This window comes from Catharus ustulatus, chromosome 26 (genome assembly GCF_009819885.2).
Source record: "Catharus ustulatus isolate bCatUst1 chromosome 26, bCatUst1.pri.v2, whole genome shotgun sequence".
Taxonomy (NCBI): domain Eukaryota; kingdom Metazoa; phylum Chordata; class Aves; order Passeriformes; family Turdidae; genus Catharus; species Catharus ustulatus.
In genome coordinates, this window is record NC_046246.1 from 5,758,252 (window position 1) to 5,774,976 (window position 16,725).

Below are 16,725 nucleotides of genomic sequence, written 5' to 3' on the forward strand. Positions count from 1 at the left end.
CAAGGATCAGGCAGGAATGAGCCTCATGCCCAAGGATCAGGCAGGAATCTCATCCCAAAATCAGGCAGGAATCTCATCCCAAGGATCAGGCAGGAATCTCATGCCCAGGATCAGGCAGGAATCTCATGCCCAGGGATCAGGAATCTCATGCCAAGGATCAGGCAGGAATGAGCTTCATGCCAAGGATCAGGCAGGAATCTCATCCCAAAATCAGGCAGGAATCTCATGCCCAGGATCAGGCAGGAATGAGCCTCATGCCAAGGATCAGGCAGGAATCTCATCCCAAGGATCAGGCAGGAATCTCATCCCAAGGATCAGGCAGGAATCTCATCCCAAGGATCAGGCAGGAATCTCATCCCAAGGATCAGGCAGGAATGAGCCTCATGCCCAGGATCAGGCAGGAATCTCATCCCAAAGATCAGGCAGGAATCTCATCCCACCTGCACAGGAACTCCTCCCCACTCAGCACCTCAGTGTTCCCAAAATCCACCTCGTGGACATCCTGGATATTGCAGAGCCATCCCAAGCACGTGGAATCCACACAGTTCTGTGGGAAGAGCTGATTCCTGCAGGTCCTGCTGCCTTCAGCCATTCCAGCACCAAAAGCACCAGCTGGAAGTGAAAATCCTCCATTTCCCACTTGGATCATCCAGCTCAGCCAAGAAAAACTGGGATCTTGTGGGATGGATCCCTGCAGGACACTCCTGGCTGATGATGTTTGATCCTGCTTGGACCAAATATCCACAAAAAGATTTTTCTTCCCACGTTTTTCTGGAGTGAGAAACATCAGGGCTGGTGCTGCTGCTGCAGAGCTTCTCCACACCAATCCAAGAACTCAGGAATTCCAGAGTGGTTGGGAATTCCCAGCTTCTGTTTTAGCATCAGGAACTGTGAAAGAGAGAAAACCAAGCAATGAAATCCCTGCCACAGCTGTCCCAGTCCCTGGAAAAGTGAGTGCAGCCCATCCCAGGGGTGTTTGGGGTGAGAGACAAAAAAAAAATAAAGCAATGAAATCCCTGCCACAGCCACTCCAATTCCTGGAAAAGTGAGTGCAAACATCCCAGAGATGTTTGGGGTGAGAGAGAGAGAAAATCAGGCAATGAAATCCCTGCCACAGCCTCCCTAATCCCTGAAAAAGTGAGTGCAGCCCATCCCAGAAGTGTTTGGGGTGATAGAGAGAGAAAACCAAGCAATGAAATCCCTGTCACAGCTGCCCCAATCCCAGAAAAGTGAGAGCAGCCCATCCCAGAGGTGTTTGGGGTGACAGAGAGAGAAAATAAAGCAATGAAATCCCTGCCACAGCCACTCCAATGCCTGGAAAAGTGAGTGCAGCCCATCCCAGAAGTGTTTGGGGTGACAGAGAGAGAAACCCAAGTGATGAAATCCCTGCCACAGCCACTCCAATCCCATAAAAGTGAGTGCAAACATCCCAGAGGTGTTTGGGGTGAGAGACAAAAAAAATAAAGCAATGAAATCCCTGCCACAGCCACCCCAGTTCCTGGAAAATGGAGTGCAGCCCATCCCAGAGATGTTTGGGGTGAGAGAGAGAGAAAATCAAGCAATGGAATCTCTGTCACAGCTGTCCCAGTCCCTGGAAAAGTGAGTGCAAACATCCCAGGGGTGTTTGGGGTGACAGAGAGAGAAACCCAAATTATGAAATCCCTGTCACAGCCACCCCAATCCCATAAAAGTGAGTGCAGCCCATCCCAGAGGTGTTTGGGTGAGGCAGGAGCAGCCCTCACCTGTTTCCTGCTGGCAATGGCCTGTTGGATCCACAGCAGCTCCATCCTGAGATGATTCCTGTGGGATTGCAGCTCCCAGTGGGAAAGGCCCTGCAGGTCCTCTGGGATTTCTGCCAAAAAATGGGAGAATCATTAAAAAATCCAGATTGTGGGAGCTGTCCCAGCTTTCCCAAAATACTCCTGAGGTTTTGTGGTCCTTACCTGGGCTGGCTCCATGGTGGTTGCTGTCCCATTCCTTGTCCCACTCCTGACTCCCTGCCAGGGCTCTTCCCTCCTTTTCCAGGCTTTTAGCAGCACCACACCCCAAATTTGGGGATTTTGGGGGTTTTGGGGGCAGGGGGGATGAGGAGGGGACATTCCCAAAGCTCCCAGCCCGCTCTGCTCCAGGGGGATCCAGCTTCTCCAAGGATTTTTTGGAAATGGACTCATTCTTTACAGCCTCCCCTGGAGCCAAGGGCTTTACTGGGGAGGGCTGCCAAAAGGAAAAGAAAAAAAAAAAAAACCAATATAAAGAGGGTAAAAAAAAAAGAAAAAATATTTTAAAAATCAGGCAAGTCTAAAAGAAAATATGAAAAAAAAATGAAGATGAATAGGGAAAAATATAGAGAAAATATAAAGAAATATCAACAAAGAGATTAAAATACACAAAAGAAAATCTAGAAAAGAAAATACAAAGGTCTGGAAAGTGGCTCTGAGCCATCACAAAGCTTTTTGTACGACAGGTGGGAGCAAGGAAAGGGGAATCATCTGGGCAGGGTGGGGACAGGGCAGGGGCATGAACTCGGCACCTTTAGCAGGCTAAAATTCCCAATTTCTGGGAATGCTCCCAGTCCCGTTCCCGGTCCCGTTCCCGGTCCTGTTCCCGGTCCCGTTCCCGGTCCCATTCCCAGGAATGTTCCCCCGCCGCTCACGAACCTCGGGGTCGAAGCGCGGCTGCTGCAGAACGCGGCCGGTCCAGCGCAGGTGCCTCAGGTCCCCCTCGATCTCCAGCACCACGGCCTCGAACTCCTCCCGCAGGCCCCGGAGCCGCCTCCGCAGCAGGAACCCCCTGGCACAGGCCTGGCACGGCCCGGGGGCAGCGCTGGAACCGGAACCGGCACCGGCACCGGCACCGAGCGCGGCCCAGCCCGGCCTGGAGCATCCCCCCGTGCCAGATGTGCCCTCATGGGCCTTTCCAGATGTGCCACCCCAAGGGTCTCATCCAGATGTGCCCCCCACAGGCCTCACCACCCTTCCCTTCCCTTCCCTTCCCTTCCCTTCCCTTCCCTTCCCTTCCCTTCCCTTCCCTTCCCTTCCCTTCCCTTCCCTTCCCTTCCCTTCCCTTCCCTTCCCTTCCCTTCCCTTCCCTTCCCTTCCCTTCCCTTCCCTTCCCCAGCCCTGTTTCCCCGGTCCCGTCCCGTACCTGCAGCCGGGTCACGGCGCGGAGGAGCCGCCGCCGCTCCTCGGCCTCAGCCCCGGCCCGCGGGCCCAGCGCGGCCGCCATGGCAACGGCGCCGTCTGGTGACGTCATCGGATCGCGACCCACGAGGTTTGTTGACGTCATCGTGCCGCGACCCGCGCCGCCATGATGGGGGGGGCCCGGCCGGGCCTGGTTGAGGGGCCCGGGGATGGGGGGGCCCGGAGCGGGGACAGGGACAGGGACAAGGTCGGGGTCAGGGCGCCGCGTCCTCGGGGTCCGAGCTCTCGGCCAGGTGCAGCTTCTGTCTGAGAGCGGGTCAAGGGGAAGCGCCGGCACCGTCACTGTCACCAGCGTCATTGTCATCACTGCCACTGTCACCACTGCCACTGCCACTGCCACTATTGGCACTGCCACCACCATCGCTGTCACTGTCACCACTGTCACCGCCACCGTCATCACTGCCATCGCTGTCACTGCCATCATTGTCATCACTACCACCACCACTATCACCGCCATCACTGCCACCACTGCCACTGTCACCACTGCCACTGTCGCCACTGCCACTGTCACTGTCACCACTCCCACTGCCACCCCTGCCACCGTCCTGTCACCAGCCAAGGATACATGGAGCTGCTGAGCTCTTCCAGCTGTGGGAGCAAAGGCAGAGGCTGAGGGGCCGAGGGGACCCCGGGGGTGTCACAGCACTGGCAGGGGACAGGGGTGACACTCACGTGTGCCAGCAGCTGGTCCAGGTTCCTGTCGGCCGCCGCCTTCTTCTGCTCCTCGGGCAGCTCCTCCACGCACACGTCCAGGCCGAAGTGCAGCCGTGCCAGCTTCTCCTGCATCTCCCGCACGTGCTCCAGCTGCTCGAAGGAGCACTCCTTCCCTGAGGAGAGATCCAGAACCTTCCATCACACCCGAGACCATCACCCCCAGCCCACTCCTTCCCTGGGGAGAGATCCAGAACCTTCCATCACACCCGAGACCATCACCCCCAGCCCACTCCTTCCCTGGGGAGAGATCCAGAACCTTCCATCACACCCTGCTCCACACAGAGACATCACCCCAGCCCAGTCCTGATAAACATCCAGGGCATTCCTCCATCCCACCCCTTCCCTGGATTCATGGGAAGGATCCATCAGATTCCCCAGCTCATTCCTTCCCTACAGATCAATCCTAACCCCCTTCTCTGTGGATCCATCATCCATCATCCATCCATCATCCATCCATCCATCATCCATCCATCCATCCATCCATCCATCATCCATCATCCATCCATCCATTCCAGGTCATTCCTCCCTTTGGATCCAGGACATTCCCCCATTCCACAGCTTACCTGAGCCTGTGGAAAGGATCCATCCATCCCCCAGCCCATTCCTTCCCTATGGATCCAACGTTTTCCCCATCCCACCCTTTTCCCATGGATTCAAAACTCCCCAACCTGTTCCTTCCTTGTGTCCATCCCACCCCAAAATCCCACCCTAAAAACCCACCCCAAAATCTCATCCCAAATTCCCACCCTAAAATCCCATCCCAAAATCCCATCCCAAAATCCCATCCCAAAATCCCATCCCATCCCAAAATCCCACCCCAAAATCCCATCCCATCCCAAAATCCCATCCCATCCCATCCCATCCCAAAATCCCATCCCAAAATCCCATCCCATCCCACCCCAAAATCCCATCCCAAAATCCCATCCCATCCCCATCCCCCCTTCCCCGTGGCTCCACCGCACCCCTCAGCCCCCGCTCCCCCTCCTCACCGAACGCCTGCAGCTTTCCCGAGTGGAAGTCGCTGAGGAGGCCGAGCAGCCCCCCCTCCATCTCGCACACGTCGGACACATCCGTGAGGAAGCTGTGCTGGAGCGGAGCCCCCCGGGATCCCCCCGCGCCCGCCCGCGCCCGCTCCTTGCTCGCCCTGCGCGGGGAACACGGCGTTGGCATCGCCCCGGCCGCTCCTTTCGGGGCTCCCCGGGTCCCCCCCGGCCGCACTGACCGGCGGGGCCGCGGCCGCTGCCGGGGCGAGGGCAGCGTGGGCAGCGGCAGCGCGAAGGACGTGCTCTTGCTCGGGGGCAGCGGCCGCGGGGCTGCGGAGGGCGGCGGCTGAGCCAGGCAGGGCTTGGGGCTCCGCTTCTTCCTCCGCTCCTCCATGGCCGCGCCGCGGGGGCTGCGGGGGATGCGGGATCGCGCCCTGCGTGCGGCGGACACGGCGCTGGGAGGCTCCTGCCCTGCACGGAGAGGATGGCTGGGGACAGGGCTCGGCTGCCCGGGGATCCCCGGGACAAGGGGGGACAGCGGAGAGGCACCGGGAGCCCCGGGACAAAGAGGGGACAGCGGAGGGGACCGGGACCTCTGGGACAAAGGGGGAACAGCCAGGGGCACCGGGACCTCTGGGATAAAGAGGGGACAGCCCCGGGACAAAGCGGGGACAGCCAGGGGCACCGCGAGCCGCCCCAGGGCTCGGTGGAGCGGGAGGAGCGGAGCAGGAGCTCGGAGCGGAGCCCGAGCTCGGTTCCCCGTTCCCGGGAGGGGCTCCGCTCTCCCCGCAGGAGCTCGGCCAGGGCCTGAACCGCAGCCGCGGCCCCGTCTCTCGATGGAAAAGAGGATTTCGGCCCCGAACCACCCCGGTGACAGCGGGACCGCGTGGGGACCGGCACCCACCCGTTTGTGCCGCCGAGTCCCCGAGCCCCGCGCGGTGTCGGGACGGGGCAGCTCCGGGGGCTGCGGAGCCCCTCTGTCCCCTTTGTCCCTTTTGTCCCCTCTGTCCGCAGCCTCCGGCCGCTGTCCGGAGCGCCACGGCCGGGACTGACCTGTGCCAGGCCCGCTCCGGCCTCCGGGAGCCGATACCCCGATCCCGCCGGACACCCCGATCCCGCCGGACACCCCGAGCCCACCGGACACGGTCCGCACAGCCTGGGATTTGCATTTAAAGGGAAAGGGAACTTCCTCCAGGATCCCCGGCCCCGGGATCAGCATCCCGCAGCTCGGGAATGCGGTGGGATGCTGATCCCGGAGCCCCCGGCTCGTTCCTGCCGTCCCCTCCCGGTCCCGCCGCTTTACCCCGAGTCCCCTCCGGTGTCCCCGAGCGCGGCGATCGCGGGATCCGTCCGTGCTGAAGGAGCCGGGCAGGGCCTCCAGCGCTGGCAGGGATTAAACAAGCCCCGTCCCCCCCCTTCCAGGCCGAGCGCGGCTGCTCCTGTAAATCCCGGCAGGATTTTAAACCCGTCTTGGACATTTCGGAGCCGATGGGGGCACAAGGAACCAGCCGGGGGTGGGGATTGGTAGCCCCAGGGCCAGGACCCTCAGGGCTGGCGGCTCTTGGTGGCTGCAGCATCGCTGAGCCAGGGGTTGGGGACACCGCGATGTCCCCCCCTGAGCGAGGACATCCCCTCTCCACTGCAGCAGGATGTCCCTCCCAGCCCTCATTCCCACCGGGAACGCAGGAACAGAGCTCTGGGATACATGGAAGGCGATGTGGTCACCCCAAACCCCAAAATCTTCACTCGCCCCACGGTAAATAAAGAACGAGAGGCAGCAGCGGGGTTGGGAGCGTTTCTATTGGATACAGGATACACACGACAGCCCCCGCGGGGGTTTCTGTACCGTAACAGGGAAAAGAGGAAAAAAAAGGGTTTGGTGGATTGCTAAGGGGTTTTTCCTTTTCCTGAAGTCCAGATCCCGCCCAGCCCGGCCGGGGCTACATTCACGGAGCATCCCCGAGGAACCGCGAGGGGCTGGAAGACAAAGCCACCGCAGCTCCGGGGATTGGCCCAGGGGATGTCCAGCCACGGCTCTGCGGAGCCTCGGAGCCTGTCCCTGCCTTCCTCAGACCTGGATTCCCCCGAGGAAAAGGGAGCAGCTGGAAGAGGCAGGGCCGTGCTGGAGGGAAGGTGTGAGAGCAGCTGTGGGGCCAGGAGAGAATCCCAACCTGGACACATCCACCTGGGGAACGGCTCCAGCTGGCTCCAGCTCCCAGCACAAGGAAGGCAATGCCAGGAATAAAAGTCTGTCATAAACAGAAGCTGCAGCGAGGTTCGAAGCGAGTCGAGTCTTTCCAAAACAACAGCGAAATGACAAAGTCTTGAGACACCGAAGAAAATCCCAAAACCCGGCGCCAGCAGCTCCCACGTCCGTCCCTAAACTCCCTCCCAGCACATCCAGGCCCCGCCGGGTGAGGCAGCACTGCGGAGATTTCTTCCAAGCAGAGAGGGAAAGCAGAAGTGGGGCTGGGGCAGCACAGGAAGGAGCAGTCCGGGAGCCGATCCGCAGCTCGGAGGTTTGATCCTCCTCCAGTCCCAGCTCCGTGGGTGCCTCCGGGGCTGGGGCAGAGGGGCTCGGGGGCACCTCCCCAATCCCTGTGCACAACGATGCAAAAACACTTGGGAATGAGACCTTTGGATTAACTGTTTAATACACTTTGTGCACGTGTGCGTTCAGCAAAGAGGCAACTGTGAATCGTAAGGCGGTTTTGAGACATTGGCAGGGCCTGGGAAGAGCAAAAAAAATCCCGGGGGTGGGACCAGGCACCCCCTTTGCTGCTTCTCCTTGTCCCACGGAGAGGAGGGGAGCAGCCTCTTGTGCCCTCAGCTCACACACAGGCAGCGCTGGGAATGTTCTGGAATTCTCCCAGCTCTGCTTTCAGTCCGGGGTGGAGTCGTTGTGACGGTGGAGGAGCGTCCCTTGTCCCTGTGCCCTGGGACTCTGCCAGTGCCAAGGTCCTTTAGTCAGAGGGATGAGCAGCTGAGCTCTGTATTTTCAATATTCACACAGGCAGGGAGCTGGCTGGGCCCTTCTGCTTCTCATGGATATCCATAAAGTGTTGCCCTGCACGTTTTTATATATCTCATATATATATATATATAAAATCTTAAAAAAAAACCCCTCCAAAAATCCTAAACTAGGAAATCTCACATCCCCACGAGGGCTGTGTCCTGTCCTTTCCCACCTGTCCCAGGACAGGCAGAGTGGAATCTGGAGCAGCTCCCAGCCCAGCCCAGCTCCGTGCCCCGCCCAGGGCTCACTCAGTCCCGCTCTGCCCCGCCCCTGCCGTGCTCAGTTCTGCCGCGATTCCCGCGGGATCCGGGCTCTGCGGGGCCTTTCCCGAGCTCAGAGAATCCGGAGCTGCCTCGGAGCTGTCCCGGGGTGGCTCCTTCAGAGGCTCCAGCAGGTCCGTGTGGGCACACAGGTCCTGCACTTTCTTGTTGAGGTCGTTGCGCTCCGTCTGCAGCGCTCGGCAAAGCTTCTCCAGGCGCTGGATCTTCACCTGCAGCCCCTCCAGCTCCTTGTCCCGCAGGGTTTTCTGCACGAGAGAGGCACAGAGGGAGAGGTGAAACCCCAGAGGGATGTCAGGGGGTAGTGGCAGGACAGGGGGATGGTTTAGAGTGGGATGAAATTCCTCCCTGTCTGGCACAGAGAAGCTGTGGCTGCCCCTGGATCCCTGCAAGATTCTCCCTGGAGAAATTTGGGACAGGGGGAGATGTCCCTGCCCATGGCAGGGGGTGGAACTGGATGAACTTTAAGGTCCCTTTTAACCCAAACCATTCATGATTGATTCCAGGGAAACCTGAGGTGAAAATGCAAACCTGAGGTGACCAAGCAAACCTTCACCACCGAAAGCACCAAGGAGCTTCTTCCTCCCTTTTCTCCCACAAAACACCAAGGCAGGACCTGTCCTGTCCCCATGCCACCCCCCCAGCTGCTGCAGAGCCTCCCCTCACCTCTTCTGCCATCTCCAGGAGGGCCTTGTTGCTGCTCTCCCAGCGGGAACGGTACATGGTGGTCTCCTTCTCCAGCTTCTTGATTTTCTTGGTCATCTACACAATCACAGAAAGGCAAAAATCCACTCATAAAATGTCCTGAGCTGGAAGGGACCCACAGGGATCCAATTCCTGCTCAGGACATCCCAAATAAACAAACCTCAGGGAGAGCATTGCAGTGACATCCCACAGGTCCTCATGTGTCACCCCAAATTTTAGGTGTAGACTGAAAAAATTAACTGGAAAAAAAAATCTCACCCACCTTCTCCATCTCCTGTTTAAACGTTGTGAACACTTCACTGCTTTTGGAAAGGGTGTTCTGGAATTCCTCAAACTTCTCTGTGTACAGAGCCAGCTGTGGGGAGAGACAGGGAGCTCAGGGCACCCAGTGCCAGCCAAGGGCTGAGCTGGGACACACAAACAGCAGCAGCTGCTCTGCCAAAGGAAAATTCTGTCCCAGAGAAACCTCCTCAGAGCAGAGTGTTCTACAAACACCTCCTGCCTGATCCCATGACTGCTCCCAGTGCTGGGAAACAATCCCTGAACAAAGCCTCAGCTCACCAAAACCAGACCCAGGAGGGATCCTGCCCCTCTGGCCCAGATGAAGGAACTTTGGGTTGTTCAGGGAGGGAGGGAAACTGAGCACACAGAGCAGGCAGCTCACCTGCTGCTTCAGGTGGGTCTCCTGCTGCTTCATCAGCTCACACATCCTCTGGGACTCCACAGCTTCCTTCAACAGCTGGGGAAGAGCAAAGCAGTGAGCTGGGAATGCTGAGGGCACAGCCCAGCCCTCCTGAAGCAGGATAACACCCAGGGATCCACAATAACAGGCAAAAAAATGTCCCAAGCAACTCCTCCAAGACTTACAAAGTCCTTCTCCCGCTGGTGCCTCTCCTCTGCCTCCTTCAGCATCTCCTGGGCCTGCTGCAGTTTGGCATCCACCAGCTGCTGCTGCAGCTCCTTGTGCTTGAACACCTTGTCAATGTGCTGTGGGGGGAAGAGCAGAGCTCAGGGGGGATCCAGAGCTTCTCCCTGCCCTGGGGCAGCAGGAGCAGCCTCTGCCTGTGCTGACCCACCTCCTCCCTGAGCTCGTACTGCTCGATCAGCTTCTTGAGCCTCTCTGCCAGCTCCATGTTCTCCTGGCGCAGTTTGGAGTTCCTCTCGTTGTGCTGCTCCATCTGCAGCTGGATGTCGTTCAGGGTCACCTGGAAGTGGGAGGTCACCTCCTTCCTCTTCTCCTCCTCCTCCCTGGCACGCTGGACACCCTCCTCCTGCACGAGGGGAAAAGGAGAAAACTTCCCAAAATGATGTTGCCAACCCATGCAGCCTCCTTCCCCCTTCCCTTCCTTCTAAAATTCTCCACTCTCCTCAGAAATTCACATTTTACAGAAATGCTTGTACATACCTGGGCTACAGTAAAATAAAATAAAAAAAAAATCTTTGACATTTGGGATCTCTGAACCAACAATCCATGATTAATCTATCTGAGGATTTATTTTTGACTGTGTTTTCTTTTTCTGCAATTTCAAATAACATCACACTGGCTGAACTGAATTCTGTGGAGCCACCCTAAACTGTGCTCCAGGGATTAGTGAGGCTGTGAATTCACAATTTTCCTGAAAGTTTTTACAAAAATCAAACCTAACCACCAATTCTGACCACTGCTGTGACCATTGATGGGAGCCTGAAATAACAACTGGGATTGTGCTCAACACCAAAATTACAAAATCTCTGATGGCAGAGTGAGGGCAAACAGTGGGAAAGGTGAGAAGGCTCATGGAGAATTCATGGAGAGATCATGGAGAGTCCATGGAGAACTCATGGAGAGCCCATGGAGAGCCCATGGAGAGCCCATGGAGAGATCATGGAGAGCCCATGGAGAGATCATGGAGAGCTCATAGAGAGCTCATGGAGAGATCATGGAGAGATCATGGAGAGCCCATGGAGAGATCATGGAGACATCATGGAGAGCTCAGGGAGAGCCCATGGAGAGATCATGGAGAGCTCATAGAGAGCCCATGGAGAGCCCATGGAGAGCCCATGGAGAGCCCATGGAGAGATCATGGAGAGCCCATGGAGAGATCATGGAGAGCCCATGGAGAGATCATGGAGAGCTCATAGAGAGCCCATGGAGAGCCCATGGAGAGCCCATGGAGAGCCCATGGAGAGATCATGGAGAGCCCATGGAGAGATCATGGAGAGCCCATGGAGAGATCATGGAGAGCTGATGGAGAGCCCATGGAGAGATCATGGAGAGATCATGGAGAGCTCATGGAGAGATCATGGAGAGCCCATGGAGAGCCCATGGAGAGCCCATGGAGAGATCATGGAGAGCTCATGGAGAGCCCATGGAGAGATCATGGAGAGATCATGGAGAGATCATGGAGAGCCCATGGAGAGATCATGGAGAGATCATGGAGAGCCCATGGAGAGATCATGGAGAGCTCATGGAGAGCCCATGGAGAGATCATGGAGAGATCATGGAGAGCTCATGGAGAGCCCATGGAGAGCCCATGGAGAGCCCATGGAGAGATCATGGAGAGCTCATGGAGAGCCCATGGAGAGATCATGGAGAGCCCATGGAGAGATCATGGAGAGATCATGGAGAGCCCATGGAGAGATCATGGAGAGCCCATGGAGAGATCATGGAGAGTCCATGGAGAGCCCATGGAGAGCCCATGGAGGGTGCAGGAGGTGGGGAAGGAGCAGGATCTCACCTTGAGGGTGCGGTTGTGCCTCTGCAGCTCCCGGCACAGACTCTCCAGTTTGCTGCGCGCCAGGATGGCCTTGCTGTGCTCGCTCTGCAGGTGATCCTTCTCCTGCACCAGCTGGCTCTGCTTCTTCTGCAGGATCCTCATCTGCTTCTGAGAGTTCCGGTGCTCCTCCAGCTGGGAGAGACAGCACAGGGTGGGGGGAGCTCGGGGTGGGGTGTGGGGACAGCACCAGGGGTGTGGGGGCAGCAGGGCAGAGCTGAGCTCCACCAAGGGGACACGAGCTGGCTGTGCCCCATGGACAATGGTTCTGTGACACTTCTGAGGACACAGGAGTGACACAGAGCACAAGGATAGGGGACAGGAGCTCACTGTGCCCCATGGACAGCTCTGTGACACTTCTGAGGAGGATACAGAGCCCAAGGGCAGGGGACAGGAGCTGGCTGTGCCCCATGGACAATGGTTTTATGACACTTCTGAGTGCACAGGAGTGACACAGATCCTAGGGCAGGGGACAGGAGCTCACTGTGCCCCAAGGAGAGCTTTGTGACACTTCTGAGTGCACAGGAGTGACACAGAGCACAGGGATAGGGGACACAAGCTCTCTGTGCCCCATGGACAGGGGTTTTGAGCACACAGGAGTGACACAGACCCTAGGGCAGGGGACACAAGCTCTCAGTGCCCCAAGGACAGCTCTGTGACAATTCTGAGTGCACAGGAGTGACACAGACCCTAGGACAGGGGACAGGAGCTCACTGTGCCCCATGGACAGTTTTGGAGACACTTCTGAGCACACAGGAGTGACACAGAGCCCAAGGACAGCTCTGTGACACTTCTGAGCACACAGGAGTGACACAGACCCTAGGACAGCTCTGTGACACTTCTGAGCACACAGGAGTGACACAGAGCCCAATGACCTTTCTCCCTCCTGAATTCCCACCCTGCTGGAATTGGAAGGAGCTCCATGTCCCCCCAGCACAGGGAAAAGCCACCCAAGGACATTCTGGACATTCACAGTGAGCCCCAAACCTCCTCCAGTTCCAGATCCACGCTTGGAACTCCACCTTGGCTCTGGTTAAACGTGGGATCAGGCTTTGTGTGTGTGTGACAACAGATCCGAGCTCCTCTTGAACTCAGATTTACCAAAATTCCTTCTGTCCACACCTCACAAACACCACCAGGACAGCAGAGAGCTCCAGAGTGTCCCTGGAGTGTCCCTGTCAAAGGTCTGAGATCCTGCCCCAGCCCCAGGACTCACCAGCTCAGCGTATTTCTTGCACAGAGCTGCCAGCTTCTCCTCTGATGTGCTCAGGGTGTTCAGGGTCTGCATCAGTAAAGTGATTTCCTTGCCTGGAGTGAGACATGGAGTGGGAATGATGCAATGAAGAGGATAAAATGGTTTGATAAAGGTGAAAAAAGGAGGGACTGAGCAGGGACACAGGGCACTGCCAGGATTTCCCCATGGTTTTTGGAGGGGAGAATCATCCCTGGGCTGGCTGGAGCCAGCTGTGCCCAGGAAAAGAGAAACCCAGGGAATTCAGAATGCACTGGGTGAGCACAGGATGTTCCCAAACATACCCAAGGCTCTGATTTCCCTGAGGGTAATTAGTGTGGGATAAAATCCATTTATCCAGTGATAGCCTCAGGCACAGCTGGAGCAGGGAATCCTTCACCTGAACCCTTGGGGAGCAGGGAACCCCTCACCCAAACCCTTGAAGGACAGAGAATCCTTCAACTAAAACCTTGGGGAGCAGGGAATCCTTCCCTAAATCATTGTGGGACAGGGAACTCCTCACTTAAACCCTTGGGGGACACAGAATCCCTCACCCAAAACCCTGGGGGACACAGAACCCCTTCCCAAAACTCTTGTGGGACACAGAATCCCTCACCCAAAACCCTGGGGGACACAGAACCCCTCACCTAAATCCTTAGGGAGCAGGAAATCCCTTCCATAAACCCTTGGGGAGCTGGAAATCCTTCACCTAAACCCTTGTGGGACACAGAACCCCTTTCCTAAACCCTTGTGGGACATAGAACCCCTCACCTAAATCCTTGTGGGACACAGAATCCTTCAACTAAACCCTTGGGAGACACAGAATCCCTCACCTAAACCCTTGGGGGACAGGGAATCCTTCCCTAAACCCTTGTGGTGACACAGAACCCCTCACCTAAACTCTTATGAGACACAGAATCCCTCACTTAAACCCTTGTGGGACACAGAATCCCTCACCTAAACCCTTGGGGAGCTGGAAATCCCTTCCATAAACCCCTGTGGGACACAGAACCCCTCACCTAAACCCTTGAGGGAGCAGGGAATCCTTCCCTAAACCCTTGTGGGACCCAGAACCCCTCACCTAAACTCTTGTAGGACACAGAACCCCTCACCTAAACCCTTGGCTTTCTTCTTCTCCTGAGCTTTCTTCTGATCCCTGTCTCCAGCCTCCTCTCCAGGCCGGAACTCCTCGCTGCCCTTGGCGCTCTCCTTCTCCCCGTTCATCTCGGGGCCTCCTGGCTCCTGCTCCCCGTTCCTGGGGGATTCACTGAGCCCTTTCTCGGCTTCCTCAGGCTCTGGGGGCTCTCCCTGCCCTCCTTCCTCCCCCTGGTTCTCCTGGCTGGCATCCACACAGTAGGTGTTGAGGATGTCCTCCAGCTGCCGGCTCAGCTCCTCGGAGACGTCGCGCACGGAGGGGCGGGAGGGTTTGGGATCCTCCTGTGTCAGGGGAGCTGAGGGGGAGAAAAAAATGAGAAAACAACAAAAAAATAAAAAGGATTTGGGTTCCCAGCATTGGGGTTCCACCCTTCTCACACTGCTGGATAAGCTGATTTGTTGTCTGTCCTGACAATGGGAACAGGCTTTGATCAGCAGAGCGTGACCAAGCTCTTGACATCTGTCAGAATTTCCTCCTCTTCCCTCCTTTTTTTTTGTTTTTTTAAGGAAGGTTGTGTGTGAGATTTTTTTTTCCCCACCCCAGGGGAATTGGCAGCTCCAAGGCTGGGTTTTTAGCATGATAATGAGTTTGAGCAGCTGGATCTCTGGGATCAAACAGGGAAGAGGAGAACTCCTCCAGAAGAAGGGAGAAAAACCCAAATTTCCTACCCTGGAAAACCAGAATTATCTACTCCTACAAAAAGCTGGATACAGCAGCCCAACCTCACACAGAAAAATGTGGGTAAGAGCAGCTGGATCATCTCTGGGATCAAACATGGAGAACTCCTCCAGGACTGCACACACACAGAAAAAGGGAGAAAAACCCAAATTTTCTACCCTGAAAAACCAGGATTATCTACTCCTACAAAAAGCTGGATACAGCAGCCCAGTCTGACACAGAAAAAGCAACTCCCAGGCTCCAACCCACCCTGGCACACTCCAGGGAATGTCCCCAGAACCCCTCAGGGGTTCCCCCACCTTCTGGGGGAGCTGCAGCCTCAGGTGAGTCTCCCTCCTCCAGCCCCATCCCGCTGCTCGTTCTGGAAGGACGTGGAGCTGCTTTGGTCTCCACTCCCTGGTTCTTCATCACAGCCTCTCAGACTGCAGGGACAGAAAGGGAGAGGTTTTAAGGACATCTGGAGGATTTTTGGGAGGAAGGAGCCTGCTCTCAGCAAAGCTCTGTGCTGAGGGAAGCAGCTCTTGACTCCCAGGAATCCCCTCCCAACTCACAGACAACAGAAATTTCCCATTGGGTACAACCCCCTCAGTCCTTCCCAATTTTTGGGATTATCAAGCTGGCCCAGAAATGAGAATTCCCTGAATTCCCTGGCTGAGCAGAGCCTGGAATCGCAGCTCCTCCTCCGAGGGTTGGATGTTCCCAGCCCCGGGGTGTCACTGAGGAGCTGTGGGTGCTGATTGCCGGTGTGGGAAGGGAGGAAGGGGCAGATCCCGAGCCCGCCGGGATTTTCCTGCCAGGAAAACCCGAGGGGAGAGCGTGGGCAGCGCTCACCCGTGTGAGGGACGGGAGCTCCGGGGCAGCCCCGGTAACGGTACCGGCACTGCCCGAGCCCCGGGAGCGGCTTTTCCATCGCTGCTGCTGCGGCAACCGGGGCTGGGGGGATAACCGGGGGGATAACCGGGGTTGATAACCGGGGGGATAACCGGGGCTGGGGGGATAACCGGGGGGATAACCGGGGGGATAACCGGGACTGGGGGGGTGAAACCGGGCTGATAACCGGGGTGATAACCGGGGCTGGGGGGGACAACCGGGGGGATAACCGGGGCTGGAGGGGATAACCGGGGCTGGGGGGTGAAACTGGGGTGAGAACCGGGGTGATAACCGGGGCTGGGGGGGATAACCGGGGCTGGGGGGATGAGAACCGGGGGGATAACCGGGGCTGATAACCGGGGCTGGGGGTTGATAACCGGGGTGATAACTGGGGTGATAACCGGGGCTGGGGGGGATAACCAGGGTGATAACCGGGGGGATAATCGGGGCTGGGGGTGAAACCGGGCTGAGAACCGGGCTGAGGGTGATAACTGGGATAATAACCGGGGCTGATAACCGGGGCTGGGGGGTGAAACCGGGCCGAGAACCGGGGCTCGGGGAGTGATAACCGGGGCTGATAACCGGGACTGGGGCTGAGAACCGAGCCGAGAACCGGGCCGAGAATCGGGGCTGATAACCGGGCCGAGAACCGGGGCTTGAGGGGGGATAACCGGGCTGAGAACCGGGGCTCGGGAACCGGAGTTAGGGGTACAGAACCGGGGTGATAACAAGGCTCGGGTTATCACCCCGATAACCGGGGTTCGGAGCGATAACCGGCCCCGCAGCAGCCCGGCCCATCGCTCCCTCGGTACCGGCACTCCCGGCCCGTCCATCCCCGCTCCCCCGAGCCGCCCCCGTTACACCGGGAACCGCCCCCCCCAGCCCCGTTACGGTCCCGTTCTGGCCCAGCCCCCGGAGGAGGCCCCGCCGCCACCCCCCGGTGCCCCCCCCGTTAAAGCAGCCCCGCGCTGCCCCCTCCCCGCACCGCCGTGACGTCACGCGCGCACCCCGTGACGTCAGCGCCGCCGGTCTGACGCAGGTGTCGCTTCGTTCTTCAGCCAACGGGCGCGCAGGGCCCGGCGGCGGCCCGGCGCATCGGCGGGGGCGGTGGGTGCCGGTGCCCGGCCGGTGCCGGTGTGGC

The 16,725-nt window shown here is 57.8% G+C and overlaps 3 protein-coding genes across 5 annotated transcripts; all 3 read right to left on the reverse strand.

Annotated features, from left to right (window-relative positions):
• Nucleotides 1-435: 435 nt before the first annotated feature.
• IQCC (IQ motif containing C) lies at nt 436-3,285 on the reverse strand. Its single transcript, XM_042780008.1, has 5 exons — nt 3,145-3,285; nt 2,658-2,930; nt 1,944-2,214; nt 1,743-1,852; nt 436-888 (listed from the first exon to the last, which is right to left on the reverse strand). Exons 1-5 carry the CDS (start codon nt 3,283-3,285, stop codon nt 787-789), a joined length of 897 nt encoding a protein of 298 aa, XP_042635942.1. The 3' UTR covers nt 436-786.
• A 38-nt stretch (nt 3,286-3,323) lies between these two features.
• On the reverse strand, nt 3,324-6,639 carry CCDC28B (coiled-coil domain containing 28B). Of its 3 annotated transcripts, XM_033080605.1 has the most exons (7): nt 6,201-6,277; nt 5,951-6,053; nt 5,137-5,368; nt 4,904-5,058; nt 3,873-4,027; nt 3,766-3,788; nt 3,324-3,446 (listed from the first exon to the last, which is right to left on the reverse strand). In XM_033080605.1, exons 3-7 carry the CDS (start codon nt 5,289-5,291, stop codon nt 3,395-3,397), a joined length of 540 nt encoding a protein of 179 aa, XP_032936496.1. In that variant the 5' UTR covers nt 5,292-5,368; nt 5,951-6,053; nt 6,201-6,277; the 3' UTR covers nt 3,324-3,394. The 3 variants fall into 3 exon arrangements, with proteins under 3 accessions (XP_032936496.1, XP_032936494.1, XP_032936495.1); XM_033080603.2 differs by lacking the exon at nt 5,951-6,053 and having other exon boundaries at nt 6,201-6,639; XM_033080604.2 differs by having other exon boundaries at nt 5,951-6,289.
• Nucleotides 6,640-6,678: 39 nt separating this feature from the next.
• On the reverse strand, nt 6,679-16,696 carry TXLNA (taxilin alpha). The gene is made up of 11 exons (XM_033080601.1): nt 16,592-16,696; nt 15,014-15,136; nt 13,993-14,331; nt 12,866-12,957; nt 11,614-11,784; nt 9,973-10,167; nt 9,764-9,883; nt 9,561-9,635; nt 9,159-9,251; nt 8,858-8,953; nt 6,679-8,439 (listed from the first exon to the last, which is right to left on the reverse strand). Exons 2-11 carry the CDS (start codon nt 15,120-15,122, stop codon nt 8,158-8,160), a joined length of 1,572 nt encoding a protein of 523 aa, XP_032936492.1. The 5' UTR covers nt 15,123-15,136; nt 16,592-16,696; the 3' UTR covers nt 6,679-8,157.
• Between the last annotated feature and the right edge of the window lie 29 nt (nt 16,697-16,725).

Bases quoted from the DNA above. Each gene is read 5' to 3' on its own strand.
- IQCC (XM_042780008.1), bottom strand. From the start codon at position 3,285: ATGACGTCAACAAACCTCGTGGGTCGCGATCCGATGACGTCACCAGAC. The intron at 2,931-3,144 runs GTACGGGACGGG...TGAGACCCTTGG, and splicing joins GCGCCGTGACCCGGCTGCAG to GGTGGCACATCTGGAAAGGC. The intron at 2,215-2,657 runs GTTCGTGAGCGG...TCCTTTTGGCAG, and splicing joins AGCCGCGCTTCGACCCCGAG to CCCTCCCCAGTAAAGCCCTT.
- CCDC28B (XM_033080603.2), bottom strand. From the start codon at position 6,474: ATGCTGCAGCCACCAAGAGCCGCCAGCCCTGAGGGTCCTGGCCCTGGG. The intron at 5,369-6,200 runs GTAAAGCGGCGG...CTCTCCGTGCAG, and splicing joins GACACCGGAGGGGACTCGGG to GGCAGGAGCCTCCCAGCGCC. The intron at 3,447-3,765 runs GTATCCTTGGCT...ACCCGCTCTCAG, and splicing joins GAAGAGCTCAGCAGCTCCAT to ACAGAAGCTGCACCTGGCCG.
- TXLNA (XM_033080601.1), bottom strand. From the start codon at position 15,122: ATGAAGAACCAGGGAGTGGAGACCAAAGCAGCTCCACGTCCTTCCAGA. The intron at 12,958-13,992 runs GTGAGGGGTTCT...GTCTCACTCCAG, and splicing joins GAAGAAAGCCAAGGGTTTAG to GCAAGGAAATCACTTTACTG. The intron at 9,252-9,560 runs GTGAGCTGCCTG...CTCTCCCCACAG, and splicing joins AGACCCACCTGAAGCAGCAG to CTGGCTCTGTACACAGAGAA.